A 12,645-nucleotide genomic window follows, 5' to 3' on the forward strand; every position below is an offset into this window, starting at 1 on the left:
AATTATCTCAAGTAAAATATTTTTTTATTGACAGTTATATATGTTATATTTATATTATAATGTTGAACTGTAACACTTAAAGGTCACTTTAATTTGCTGAACGTCACTTTGCTGTTGCCGCAGACAACAGGATTTCCCCATCGTGGGATAAATAGAGTTTTATCTCATCTCATCTCTCAAATGAAGAGCTCAAATAATGACTTTATCTTCAACATGCTGACTGTGTGTCTGGTGGGACACTCTTAGCAAGAAATATGCACAAACTCTCTGAACATCCTGTGTACAGCAGACTAAAAGCTCTACTCTGGGCATAAAGAACTGTTCCATGTTCTGATTATCTGAATTATATTGTCATTATGATTTTGTGTTTCACATAAAAACTTTTTTTTTTAAAAAGGGGCAAAAAACTTTAACTCTGCCACGGCCGGTCCCAAGCCCGGATGACAACAGAGGAAGGGTAAGTGAGACTTTACAGTGACTAACCAAAAATATGTCACAAAAAAGGAGATAAAAACAAGTAAAAAATTATGTTCATAAAAGGAAAGGGGGTCACTGACATCAGCCAATATGCTTTATTCTGTGTGAGTCATGAATGTGCTCCCCAAATTAGAAATGGTTTGGATGAAAACTGTCCGATATCCACAAACTCTAAAACTATAAGTTTAACCTGATGGTGGCACTACAGCAAAGGTCATAAATCACCAAAACCAATAGGGTTAAGACTAGAGCCCTGCGCAGGACTATTTTCTTCATCATGCTCCCGCCCGCGCAATTTCTGACCAATCCCGCCCGCTCCTGCAACGTATGCGTTACACTCCCGCCCGCACCCGCAAAAATCAGAGAATTTATTCCCGCACAGTAATGGAGATACATTGATTTTGTATTGTCACCCGTCCCGCAAGTAAAAAAAACACGTATTTGTCCCTCCTCCAGCCCCATCTTTTCATGCATTCCTCTTTTGTGTAATGTGCAACTTAATTCTTAAATATATTTTCACTAATCCTGTTGGTTAAAAGTGTGTGTGTGTCCGCGCGCAGACAGACAGCCTGAAGCGCGCTAAACCAGCTGGTAAAGATGCAGGTCAAAGTCATCTGAATTTATGGACGAAAAAAAACATTAATGGTTCAACAGAGCTGAAAATCTATGAATTAATTTTTTCCTGATGGAAAAATACTTTTTTTTTTAGATTCAGCCATCTCCAGTTTTTGCTGTTTTGCGCCACAGTGGGGCATCGGCACACAGATCTGAACACCATCTCACGATGAACCTCGTTTGTGGTTCTTTTCATCAATTGACATCATGCCCTGCCAGGAAACCTGCTCCTTCCTTATCCCGTCAGTGTTGAATATCTGAGTAATATTTGAGGATAATACGAGGGTTAAGTTTATTTCCTTTTTTCATCAGAGCAAGTTTGTGTTTTCGATTAATGAACCTTAATCGCTGGTTCTTCAGACTCCTTTCTCTTGGGAACTAGGTGGTTGTCTTGGTTTTATGTTAGGAAATCCCTTTTGGAACTGAGAAAGTTCTCCACAGAGTTGCCAACCAGCTCACTGGGATTGGGCATACTGTTAGCATTAGCTGCACTAGCCTTTGACCAGAATTTAATCTGTGATCCTATCATAATCACATTGTTCATCTTGCAGTTTTCCAAGACATCCACACATTTCTCGAGTACATCGTTCATGATTGCTTAATGGCGCAATGGGTCTATTTTATAATGAAGATGTTCAGAATACTAAACTGGACCACTCAATATAAACAAAGAATGTCAGTTACCTTCTCAACACTGATGACATCAAAGTAACAGCGAGCAAGATATTGACTCTTTAATCCCCACAACCAGGATCTACGGAACTGACATCTACATGTCAATCAAGCTTGAGAAATGCAGTCAGATGAAGACAAAAAGGGGTAAAGCGCGGACTTACAGCTCTGTGTTTGAGGTGGGGGGGGGGGGGGGGGGGGCGCTTTCTTACATGAGTGGTATGTGTGGGAGATTTAGGACTGCGATCCGTCCCGAAGCTCTAGGTGAACGAGCTACCGAGGTCAGAACCGGGTCGAAAAGTGTGTATCTAAGCAGAGCTTGGATCGTCAGCACACACAGCAGCTTTGGGGCGGTGTGAGCTTCAAAGCAGAAATGCCACACCGTTCAAACAATCACATGGATTTGTGTTTCCAGTCGTGTCCCCACTAAATAAAGGCTGATGTTATTCCCACATGTTTACGTGCAGCCAGGATGCAGATTGCAGCACCACCCAAAGCTAATGTTGTTAGCCCATGTTATCATACTCCTAATCCTGCCTTCTTTCCGGCTCTGTTTTTCAACAGAAAAAGCACTGACCACACGGATTAAAAATAAAACGATGGGCGGACGCTTTATAATAACCGTAACATTAATAAAAGCATGTTTAGAAGATCGTCTCGTATGTTACCTAGCTGACATGTCAATGTATATAGCCGCTCGGCGGAACTCATATCCTCTTCCGGTATTTTCAAACCCTACTGCGCATGTCCGAATGATTTATTCCGACCGAAAGTGTGACCCATGTGAACGTTTGTTGTATTCTGAAAACATTTTTCTGGGCCCATGTACACGGTTGGATTCTAATCCGACCATTGATCCGATCAAGATATTTTGCACATGTAACCGTGGCTTATGGTGTCTACTCGCAACGTGGTGGGGGCGTATGGAAGCAATTATGTAGCATAAATAAAAAGCAAAGTCAAAACCAGAAATGCTTTTTAATTTTCAAAATGAAGCTGCATTTTTTGAGTCAAAATTAAAAAGAAAAAGCAATACTTCAAAATGCTTTTTCATTTCCTTCCTCAACCCAGCTTTTTCTATCACTTAATTAAAATGATAAATAAAATGGTATTTGACATTTCATTTTAAAAAAGGTCCATGGTAAATGTGTACCAAAATTCATTTAGAAATGTCTAATTTGACAATTAAAATGGATTAACAGAAATGCTTTTTAATTTTCAAAATGTAGCTGCATTTTTTGACTCAAAATTAAAAAGAAAAAGCAATACTTTAAAATGCTTTTTCATTTTATACCTAAAACCGCTTATTCTGTGTCATAATTAAATCGAAAATGCAAAGAGGGGATTGCATTTGCATTTTAACATCCACCCCGCGCACCTTGTCGCAATATTCATTTCGAAAAAGCATTAGCAGAGGGGAGGCGGGGCGATGACGTCACTGCTTTCTCTGTGTGTCCGGCTGCTGACTGACGCACACACACGCACCAGGAGCAGAGTGTGTTAGCGGCAGAGAAGAGGGTTTTGTGATGGTTGTGAACTTCTGATGAGTTTCCACAGCTTCTCATGACTACATAGCAGCATGTCCGCCTTCTGCGGTCCTCCTCCTGACGCACCGCGGACAAGCTCGTGAATCAAAAGCTGTGAATCGTAAGCCAACTTTAGCGTCGTCTGACCGCACAGATTTAAAAACATATGATCGAGCAGAGCAGGCCGTAAAATATTATCATAACTGTAATAAAAGCACATTATGAAGATAGTATCCTGCAGCTTCGCGCTGTTTTTGTGGTTAGTTAGTGTTTTTGGTCCAACCAGCAACGTTTAGCATCGAGTAATCTGCTGTCTGTTGATGGAGCTCCAGCTGTCATCAAAGAGCAAATTCACCGCGAAGCTGCAGATAAATGTGTAAATATCTGGGAATTACATCAGTCTTTATTTTGTTCTGGACACCACTGGAAACACAAATTCATATGATGGTTTCTCAGATCGCCGCAGCATTTCCGCCTTCAGCGATCGTCAGGAGCTTCGCGCTCCGCTGTGCGAAGGCAGCTGGCGGTCCGAAGAACAAAGCTTGTCCGCAGCAAGGTTATAATAGTTTCGGATTTTTTATTAGTTTTAGTTTTTATTTCGTTTTGAATTTTTGTTTTTAAATTTATTTAGTTTTTATTAGTTTTTAGAGGCTGCTTTACTAGTTTTTATTTTTTGAAATTGCTTCGTTTTAGTTTAGTTTTTAATAGTTTTAGTGTTAGTTCTAGTTTCTTCTTTTTTTTTTTTTTTTTTGTAAATTAGGATATTTGTCAGGTGCATGATTCAAAATCCCCAGAATAAGTATTGTATGATAAAAACTCAATCAAAGATACATTTTGAAAAACTTATTATTCAGAGGACACAAGGACAACCATCCTTAAATTAAAATACTACAGCCGATAACAGCATTACGTTATCTGCTCTGGCTTCTTTTTCGGGGGAGGGCGGGCGACAGGCTAGCTTGTCTAGGTACTGTTGATTTGTGTTGTTGTGTGCGCTTTTTAAATGTACTTTTAGATTCGTAGGGTTTTTCCCTTTGAGGAGCGTTCCACAAATGTTGTCTCCTGCTTCGACTACAAGGCACTTACTTTAGTTTTCGACGCTGTTATATTCAAAAAAGTCCCAAATAGGACTCTCCCGCTTTCTCCCAACTTTTAATGCAGCCAGCACGCTCATGTAAATGTCTATGAACCCGCTAGCCGGCAGTGTCTGACAGACATCATGTGACGTCACAGACAACGTGATGCCGTAAGGTTCAGATACACAGTAAAACTAGCAGCGTGAAGTAAATAGACTTTATTTCAACCCAAAAGACTTATGTATTAACAAAGACGAAAACGAAGTATTTTTTGGGGTTAATATTAGTTAGTTTCAGTTCGTTTTATACACACAACAAACAGTTTTAGTTAGTTTTCGTTTTTTTTAAAACTCTCGTTTTTATTTTTATTTCAGTTAACGAAAATGTTTTTTCAGTTCTAGTTTTAGTTTTTTCGTTCGTTTTCGTTAACTATAATAACCTTGGTCCGCGGTGCGTCCGGAGGAGGACCGCAGAAGGCGGACATGCAGCTACTTAGTCATGAGAAGCTGTGGAAACTCATGAGAAGTTCACAACCATCACAAAACCCTCTTCTCTGCCGCTAACACAGTCTGCTCATGGTGCGTGTGTGTGCGTCAGTCAGCAGCCGGACACACGGAGAAAGCAGTGACGTCATCGCCCCGCCTCCCCTCTGCTAATGCTTTTTCTAAATGAATATTGCGACAAGGTGCGCGGGGTGGATGTTAAAATGCAAATGCAATCCCCTCTTTGCATTTTCGTTTTAATTATGACACAGAATAAGCAGTTTTAGGTATAAAATGAAAAAGCATTTTGAAATATTGCTTTTTCTTTTTAATTTTGAGTCAAAAAATGCAGCTACATTTTGAAAATTAAAAAGCATTTCTATTAATCCATTTTAATTGTCAAATTAGACATTTCTAAATGAATTATGCTACACATTTACCAGGGACCTTTTTGAAAATGAAATGTCAAATACCATTTTATTTATCATTTTAATTAAGTGACAGAAAAAGCTGTGTTGAAGTATAAAATGATAAAGCATTTTGAAGTATTGCTTTTTCTTTTTAATTTTGACTCAAAAAATGCAGCTTCATTTTGAAAATGAAAAAGCATTTCTGGTTTTGACTTTGCTTTTTATTTATGCTACATAATCGCTTCCATAGGGCGTGCCAACACGATGGTGTCTCTCGGTCGTGATGTCACTGACCCATCACAATAGACGATGGTATCGTCCATCGGCACAACCCTGAGTCAAGGTCTTTAAAAAATTGACCAGCAACTCTTTAATAAACCTTTAATAAATACAATGGAACCAAACCATTCAGAGTTCTAAAAGATATGAATAAACCGTCAACTGGATCCTAAAATGAACAAGAAGCCTGTGAAGAGCAGCAAGTATTGAGGAGATGTGGTCATTTTTATCTTCCATCAGTCACTATAAAGGCAGCTGCATTCTAACAGGGTATAAGAAGGGCAAACCCCTCAACTGACCGTCTCTCCTTGCACGTTATCATCCTATATAATACCACCTAAATTATGTTTACTTTTATTTTTTTAAATAGTTACCATAATTCCTTTAATTTAGTTTAATGAATAACTGCAGCTTTTTCTAGCCTTATTCTAATGTAATTGATCAGATACGACTGAATCAAAAAGGTAAAACACTAAGATCCATAGACATAGTGGTTAATGCAGTAAACCAGTTCAAGATGCTCAAGCATGTCAAATTTATAAGATTAGGAAACTCCTCCACACTCACAGAGGAGCTGCTCAGGCTGGGGAGTACAGAGTCACTGACAGCAGCCGAAAACAGCGACTTTTCTCCTCCTTTACTTTGTTTCTTAGGAATAAAAAACATTCTTAGAACAGTTACAGTTTACGTACCTATTCTTTCCAGCTTTATGACAGGAATCATGGTGATCTTTATCTGGTGATGCTGATGATCCAACAAATCAGACTTGAACTCCATCTTCACATCAGTCTCCTGATTCAGGAGCAGCTGCTCTCCCTCCTGGTTACTGCAGAGTTCCTCTGGTTCTTCTTTAATCTGTAGAGGGTCTGGTTCTGCTTGGTCCAGACTGGAATGTCTCTCCCGTTTATGGAGGTGCCATTCATTCTCATCCTCACACAGATGTTGCTGTTGAACATCTGGGGGTAGAAGCCACAGAAAGATAATGCTTTAAAAAAGAGAGATGCATCCTAACGGAGTTTACTGCTTCACCAACAAAAATGATATTAAATAGATCACAATTTTAAGTTACTAAGAACGTAAATGAAACAAAGCCAACTCATTTTAATTGTAGCTGTTGTATACAAAGACACAAAATGCATTATTTAACAAATTTAAGACAATTAATAACACATAAACATAAGCATAATAGAAAAGTGAAAGAGTGACGTTAAGTGAAAAAAGTGATGTTTTAACCCTATTTTAATTACATTTGAGGAATACTGTGTGTTCTTTTAGACTAACAATTGCTCCTACAGATACTCATAAACACAGATGTGCTTTAACCCAATTCATTCATTTTCCTTATCACTTCAGAATGAAAAAAAACATAAAAACAAAAAACTTATCTGATAAGTTATACTTCACATACCTGTTTTGGCAAACTCCTTAACCAAACGTCTCTCCTTGCACGTTATCATCCTATATAATACCACCTAAATTATTTTACTTTATTTGTTTACATCCATCCATCTATCCATCCATCCATCTTCCTCCACTTATCCGGGACCGGGTCGCGGGGGCAGCAGTCTAAGCAGAGATGCCCAGACTTCCCTCGCCCCAGCCACTTCTTCCAGCTCCTCTAGGGGGGGGACCCTGAGGCGTTCCCAGGCAAGCCGAGAGACATAGTCTCTCCAGCGTGTCCCGGGTCTTCCCCGGGGCCTCCTCCCAGTGGGACATGCCCGGAACACCTCTCCAGGGAGGTGTCCAGGAGGCATCCGGACTAGATGCGCGAGCCACCTCAACTGGCTCCTTTCGATGTGGAGGAGAAGCGGTTCTACTCCGAGCTCTCCGCGGGTGACCGAGCTTCTCACCCTTTCTCTAAGGGAGCGCCCAGCCACCCTACGGAGGAAGCTCATTTCAGCCGCTTGTATTCGGGACCTCGTTCTTTCGGTCATGACCCAGAGCTCATGACCATAGGTGAGTTTTGGAACGAAAATCGTTATATAGATATTTCTTTACATACTTACCATAATTCTTTTCATTTAGTTTAATGAATAACTGCAGCTTTCTAGCCTTATTCTAATGTAATTGATCAGAGACAACTGAATAAAAAAGGTAAAACACTAAGATCCATAGACATACTGGTTAATGCAGTAATCCAGTTCAAGATGCTCAAGCATGTCAAATTTATAAGATTAGGAAACTCCTCCACACTCACAGAGGAGCTGCTCAGGCTGGGGAGTACAGAGTCACTGACAGCAGCAGAAAACAGGGACTTTTCTCCTCCTTTACTTTGTTTCTTAGGAATAAAACCATTCTTTGTCAGAACAGTTACAGTTTACGTACCTATTCTTTCCAGCTTTATGACAGGAATCATGGTGATCTTCATCTGGTGATGCTGATGATCCAACAAATCAGACTTGAACTCCATCTTCACATCAGTCTCCTGATTCAGGAGCAGCTGCTCTCCCTCCTGGTTACTGCAGAGTTCCTCTGGTTCTTCTTTAATCTGTAGAGGTTCTGGTTCTGCTTGGTCCAGACTGGAATGTCTCTCCCGTTTATGGAGGTGCCATTTATTCTTATCCTCACACAGATGCTGCTGTTGAACATCTGGGGGTAGAAGACACAGAAAGATAAGCATTAAAAAAAGAGAGATGCATCCTAGCGGAGTTTACTGCTTCACCAACAAAAATTATATTAAATAGATCACAATTTTAAGTTACAAAGAACATAAACTAAACAAAGTCAACTCATTTGCATTGTAGCTGTTGTAGACAAAGACACAAAATGCATTAGTTAACAATTTACGACAATTAATAATACATAAACATAAGCATAATGGAACAGTGAAAGAGTGAAGTAAAAAAAGTTATGTTTCAACCCTATTTTAATTACATTTTAGAATGTCATCACTTTAGAATGAAACAAAAAAACAGAAACTTATCTGATAAGTGATACTTCACATACCTGTTTTGTGTAAGTCTGTCTCAGCATTTCTGATCCCCAGGCAGTACTGATAATGTGACAGTTCCTTGAAATGAAACATAATCCTTTTACAATCTCTGAAATTCTCTTCACATTTAGACTATAATTCTGCATTTACATCAGCATCCTGATTCAGCCAGAGCGACTCTTCCTCCTGATTAATGCACAGTTCCTCTGGTTCCTCTTTGAATTGTGGAGGTTCTGGTTCTGCTTGGTCCAAACTGGAGGCTCCCTCCTGGTCAGAGCTGTCATTCATCATGTACTCCTTGCATAAAGAACAAAGTCATTAAGAGAAGAGTAAAAATATTATAACCATTTCAAAATTGACTGTTATAACATGAAAAGTCTAGTTATATGGTAGCTGTATTGGGTCTAATTAGAATCAGCTTGAAGTCAATAAAAATTCAGATTGTAAATTTAAAAAACTAACGTATAATACCAGATTTGAACTTGAAAGTATTCATTGTAAAAGTGAAAGAAAAACTGACATTTGTAGAAAAATTTATATTTTAAACTTGGAATGACAACAACAAAACCTCTAAACCTGAAACTGTTACCCAGTGAAAAAAAATGTCTAAGTCTATATCTATTTACCCAGGCTGTGTCCCACCCAAGTGGGGTAGCCTAGACAGGGCACACATTCTTAACTCCCTCCTTCTCTTCCCCAAACCCTCCTCCTTTAGTTTGTACGTGTGTAGAAAATGTAGTAACCAATGAGTTATATCGCTAGAGGAGACACGCCCGCTTGGGAAGCCTGGTCGAAGGTAGCGGAGCGCGACGCCATCCAATGATTTCTATAGCCTTTGGTGGCATCTAAGTAGCTTTTATACAATTATTTATTTTTATTTTATTTATTTAGCTAGTTCTCCCACTTAAAAAACATGGAGGGGGTCTAAGATTTTCATCATAGGTGCATTTCCACAGTAAAAGACAGAATCTGAAGAAACATTCAGAAATCACGTTGTACGATTTTTTTTTAAACAATTTATTTGTATACAGTAAACCCTTGTTTTTCGCGGGGGTTACGTTCCAAAAAGAACCCGTGATAGGCAAAATCCGTGAAGTAGAAACCTTTTTTTTAACAATTATTATACAATTAAATTCTCTATTATACATTGAAAAGAAAGAACAAACCGTTTTACAGGCTCAAGCATTTGTTTCACAAATAAAAGTACTTTAGAAAAGGTTTTTCAACAAATAACTTCTGTACTGTACTGTCAAATAATAATTTTAACCATCAATGTGAACAGAAGGCTTCAAATTGCGGAGATTAGCCCCGCCCACCGCAACCCGAGAGTAATTGGATTAAACTGGAGAAAATTTAAAATGATTATTAATGATTATTATTATTTAAAAAATACAAAGTACGGTCATACAAATAGTGACTCAGGTGTATTTCACTGCTCTTGAGCCGCTGCATCCTGACTCTGCTCTGCAGTGTTTTCTCCCTTTGAAGCCCGCGGTGCAGCTGTGTTTGTTCGGGAGAAGAACACAGTGATTGGCAGTTGTTGTTGTCGCTCCTTTTTTCCATGGGTTTTAGAGAAACTCGAAATTGCAAGATGATTTGCACGTATCTGTTGTAAATTTGGCAAGCTGTTTTACCTACGTGTACATATTAAACTGCAACGTTATTGACGCACAGGTAAAGAAGTGGAGTGACTTTTTAGCCAATCAGAATGCAGAACACAATGCCCGATGCAAATCCGTGAAGTAGCGAAACCGTGAAAAGTAAACCGCGTTATAGCGAGGGATCACTGTATTACTGTGACAAATAAGTATTTGATCACTTGATTATCAGATAGATTTCCGACCAGTAAAGACCTGCTGTTCTGCTTTTAAATAGTCCAACTCCACTCTGTTCATGATTCTAAATTAGTGGCACCTGTTTGAGGTGGTTAGCTTGCATAAAGGCACCTGTGCACCCCACAATCAGTCAGAAGTCTAACTACCAACATGGTCAAAACTAAAGAGCTGTCAAAAGACACAAGAGACAAAATTGTAGACCTTCACAAAGCTGGAAGTGGCTACGGGGCAATTGCCAAGCAGCTTGGTGAGAAAAGAACAACTGTTGGAGCAATTGTCATCAAAAATGGAAGAGGCTAATGATGACTGTCAATGTCCCGCGGTCTGGGGCCCCTCGCAAGATCTCACCTCGTGGGTATCGATGATGGTAAGGAAGGTGAAGAATCAGCCCAGGACTACACGGGAGGAGCTGGTCAATGACCTGAAGAGAGCTGGGACCAACGTTTCCAAGGCTACTATAAGTAATACATTAAAACGCCATGGTTTAAAATCATGTATCGCATGGAAGGTTCCCCTGCTGAAGTCAGCCCATGTCAAGGCCCGTCTGAAGTTTGCCAATGACCATCTTGATGATCCAGAGGAGTCATGGGAGAAAGTCTTGTGGTCAGATGAGACCAAAATAAAACTTTTTGGTCTTAACTCCATTCTGTGTATTTGGAGGAGGAAGAAGGAGGAGCATCATCCCAAGAACACCATACCTACAGTGAAGCACGGGGTGGAAGCATCATGCTCTGGGGTGTTTTTCGGCACAGGGGACAGGACGACTGCACTGTATTAAGAAGAGGATGAATGGGGCTCTGTATTGTGAGATATTGGGCAAAAACCTCCTTACCTCAGTCAGAGCGTTGAAGGTGGGTCGTGGCTGGGTCTTTCAGCATGACAAAGCCCACAGCAAAGCACACAGCAAAGAAAACTAAGGAGTGGCTCCCTAAGAAGCATGTCAAGGTTCTGGAGTGGCCTGGCCAGTCTCCAGACCTAAGTCCAATAGAGAATCTTTGGAAGGAGCTGAAACTCTGTCTTGCTCAGTGACAGCCCCGAACCCTGACAGATCTAGAGAAGATCTGTATGGAGGAGTGGGCCAAAATCCCTGCTGCAGTGAGTAGAAACCTAGTGAAGAACTACAGGAACCGTTTGACCTCTGGAATTGTTAACAAAGGCTTCTGTATTAAATATTAAAGTTGTTTAACTCAAGTGATCAAATACTTATTTGTCACAGTAATATACAAATAAACTGTTTTAAAAAAATCGTAGAACATGATTTCTGAATGTTTCTTCAGATTCTGTCTCTCACTGTGGAAATGCATCTATGATAAAAATTTTAGACCCCTTCATGTTTTCTAAGTGGGAGAACTTGCTAAATCACAGGGTGATCAAATACTTATTGACCTCACTGTATATACATCATTTGTTGTTTTTAAATAAGAGAAACAGTCAGCCTTAAAAGCTCAAACTTTAATGAAAAATGCATAGTTGCAGGACTTCTTACAAAAGAAAAATATTTCAAAGAATTTTTAAAAACAATTTTTAAACATGTAGAAGGTTTAGACCACTTTAACATGTAATTTAAATTATTTAAAAAAGCCCAACAATAAATCAATTATAATAATAATAACAATATATACATAAGTCAACAATAATAATAATAATAATAATGAATCAATAATAAATAATAATACAAAATCAATAGTAATTCAATAAGAATAATAAATGATAAGAATAAATCAACAAGTCAACAAAAAGTCCAAAAGTTAACAACAGATTTACCCTTAAAAAAAGAAGGAAAAAAAATAAATAAGAATTACTCTACTGATTCATGTGAGTGATCAATTTGTGTAACACAGATGGTTTGGTGTCGGGTTTCAAGCGAACAGTCTGGCCAGTCTTTTCAAAATCTGTTTCCACAAAATGTTTTGTACATAGCCAGACTGTATTGCTAGTTGGTAACCACAGTGATCCATCTGGGTTAGCTCTTTGATAGCTAAGGCCCACTTTTTCCACAAGTCTGAATCCATTGGAAACCTGCAAGAAAAGTTCAGTCACTGAGTCAGAAATGAATAAATCTCTATTACTAGAGTATCTTAATCCTAAAATACTGTATATAGGTTTAACAAAATAAAATGTACATATATGTTAAAAGTAAATTATATGTACATCATCCCTACATGTTGATAATAGCCCTGCAGCATCATGCATGTCAACATGTTTTATTAATGAAGCCCCTGCAGCATAAAAAGAAAAAAGTATAATATTTACCTTTCAAATGTTATGCCTTTCTCCTTCGTGGACTCATTTCTGTGATTTTGGCAGTTGAAACCCGCAGAATGAAGTGGCATTTTACAAA

The 12,645-nt window shown here is 38.9% G+C and overlaps 2 protein-coding genes across 16 annotated transcripts in view; one reads left to right on the forward strand and one right to left on the reverse strand.

The window, feature by feature from the left end:
* LOC110013423 (uncharacterized) overlaps positions 1–12,645 on the reverse strand; it is a 401,209-nt gene that overhangs the window by 209,981 nt on the left and 178,583 nt on the right. For 8 of the 13 annotated variants that reach the window (XM_078934513.1, XM_078934502.1, XM_023965573.2 and 5 more), the window contains 2 exons: positions 7,863–8,126; positions 6,230–6,493 (listed from right to left, as the gene is read on the reverse strand). In XM_078934513.1, coding sequence (XP_078790639.1) covers positions 6,230–6,493; positions 7,863–8,126 — 528 coding nt within the window. Of the gene's footprint in view, positions 1–6,229; positions 6,494–7,862; positions 8,127–8,483; positions 8,548–8,619; positions 8,767–12,645 lie in introns of all 13 variants that reach the window. The other 5 variants (XM_078934507.1, XM_023965585.2, XM_078934517.1 and 2 more) reach the window with 3 other exon arrangements.
* The window catches only part of LOC105356154 (uncharacterized), a 183,621-nt gene that overhangs the window by 150,138 nt on the left and 20,838 nt on the right, over positions 1–12,645 (forward strand). The window lies entirely within an intron of this gene.

The sequence above is a fragment of the Oryzias latipes genome, chromosome 17 (assembly GCF_053564925.1).
Source record: "Oryzias latipes strain Hd-rR chromosome 17, Olatipes_Hd-rR_3.1".
Classification (NCBI taxonomy): Eukaryota; Metazoa; Chordata; class Actinopteri; order Beloniformes; family Adrianichthyidae; genus Oryzias; species Oryzias latipes.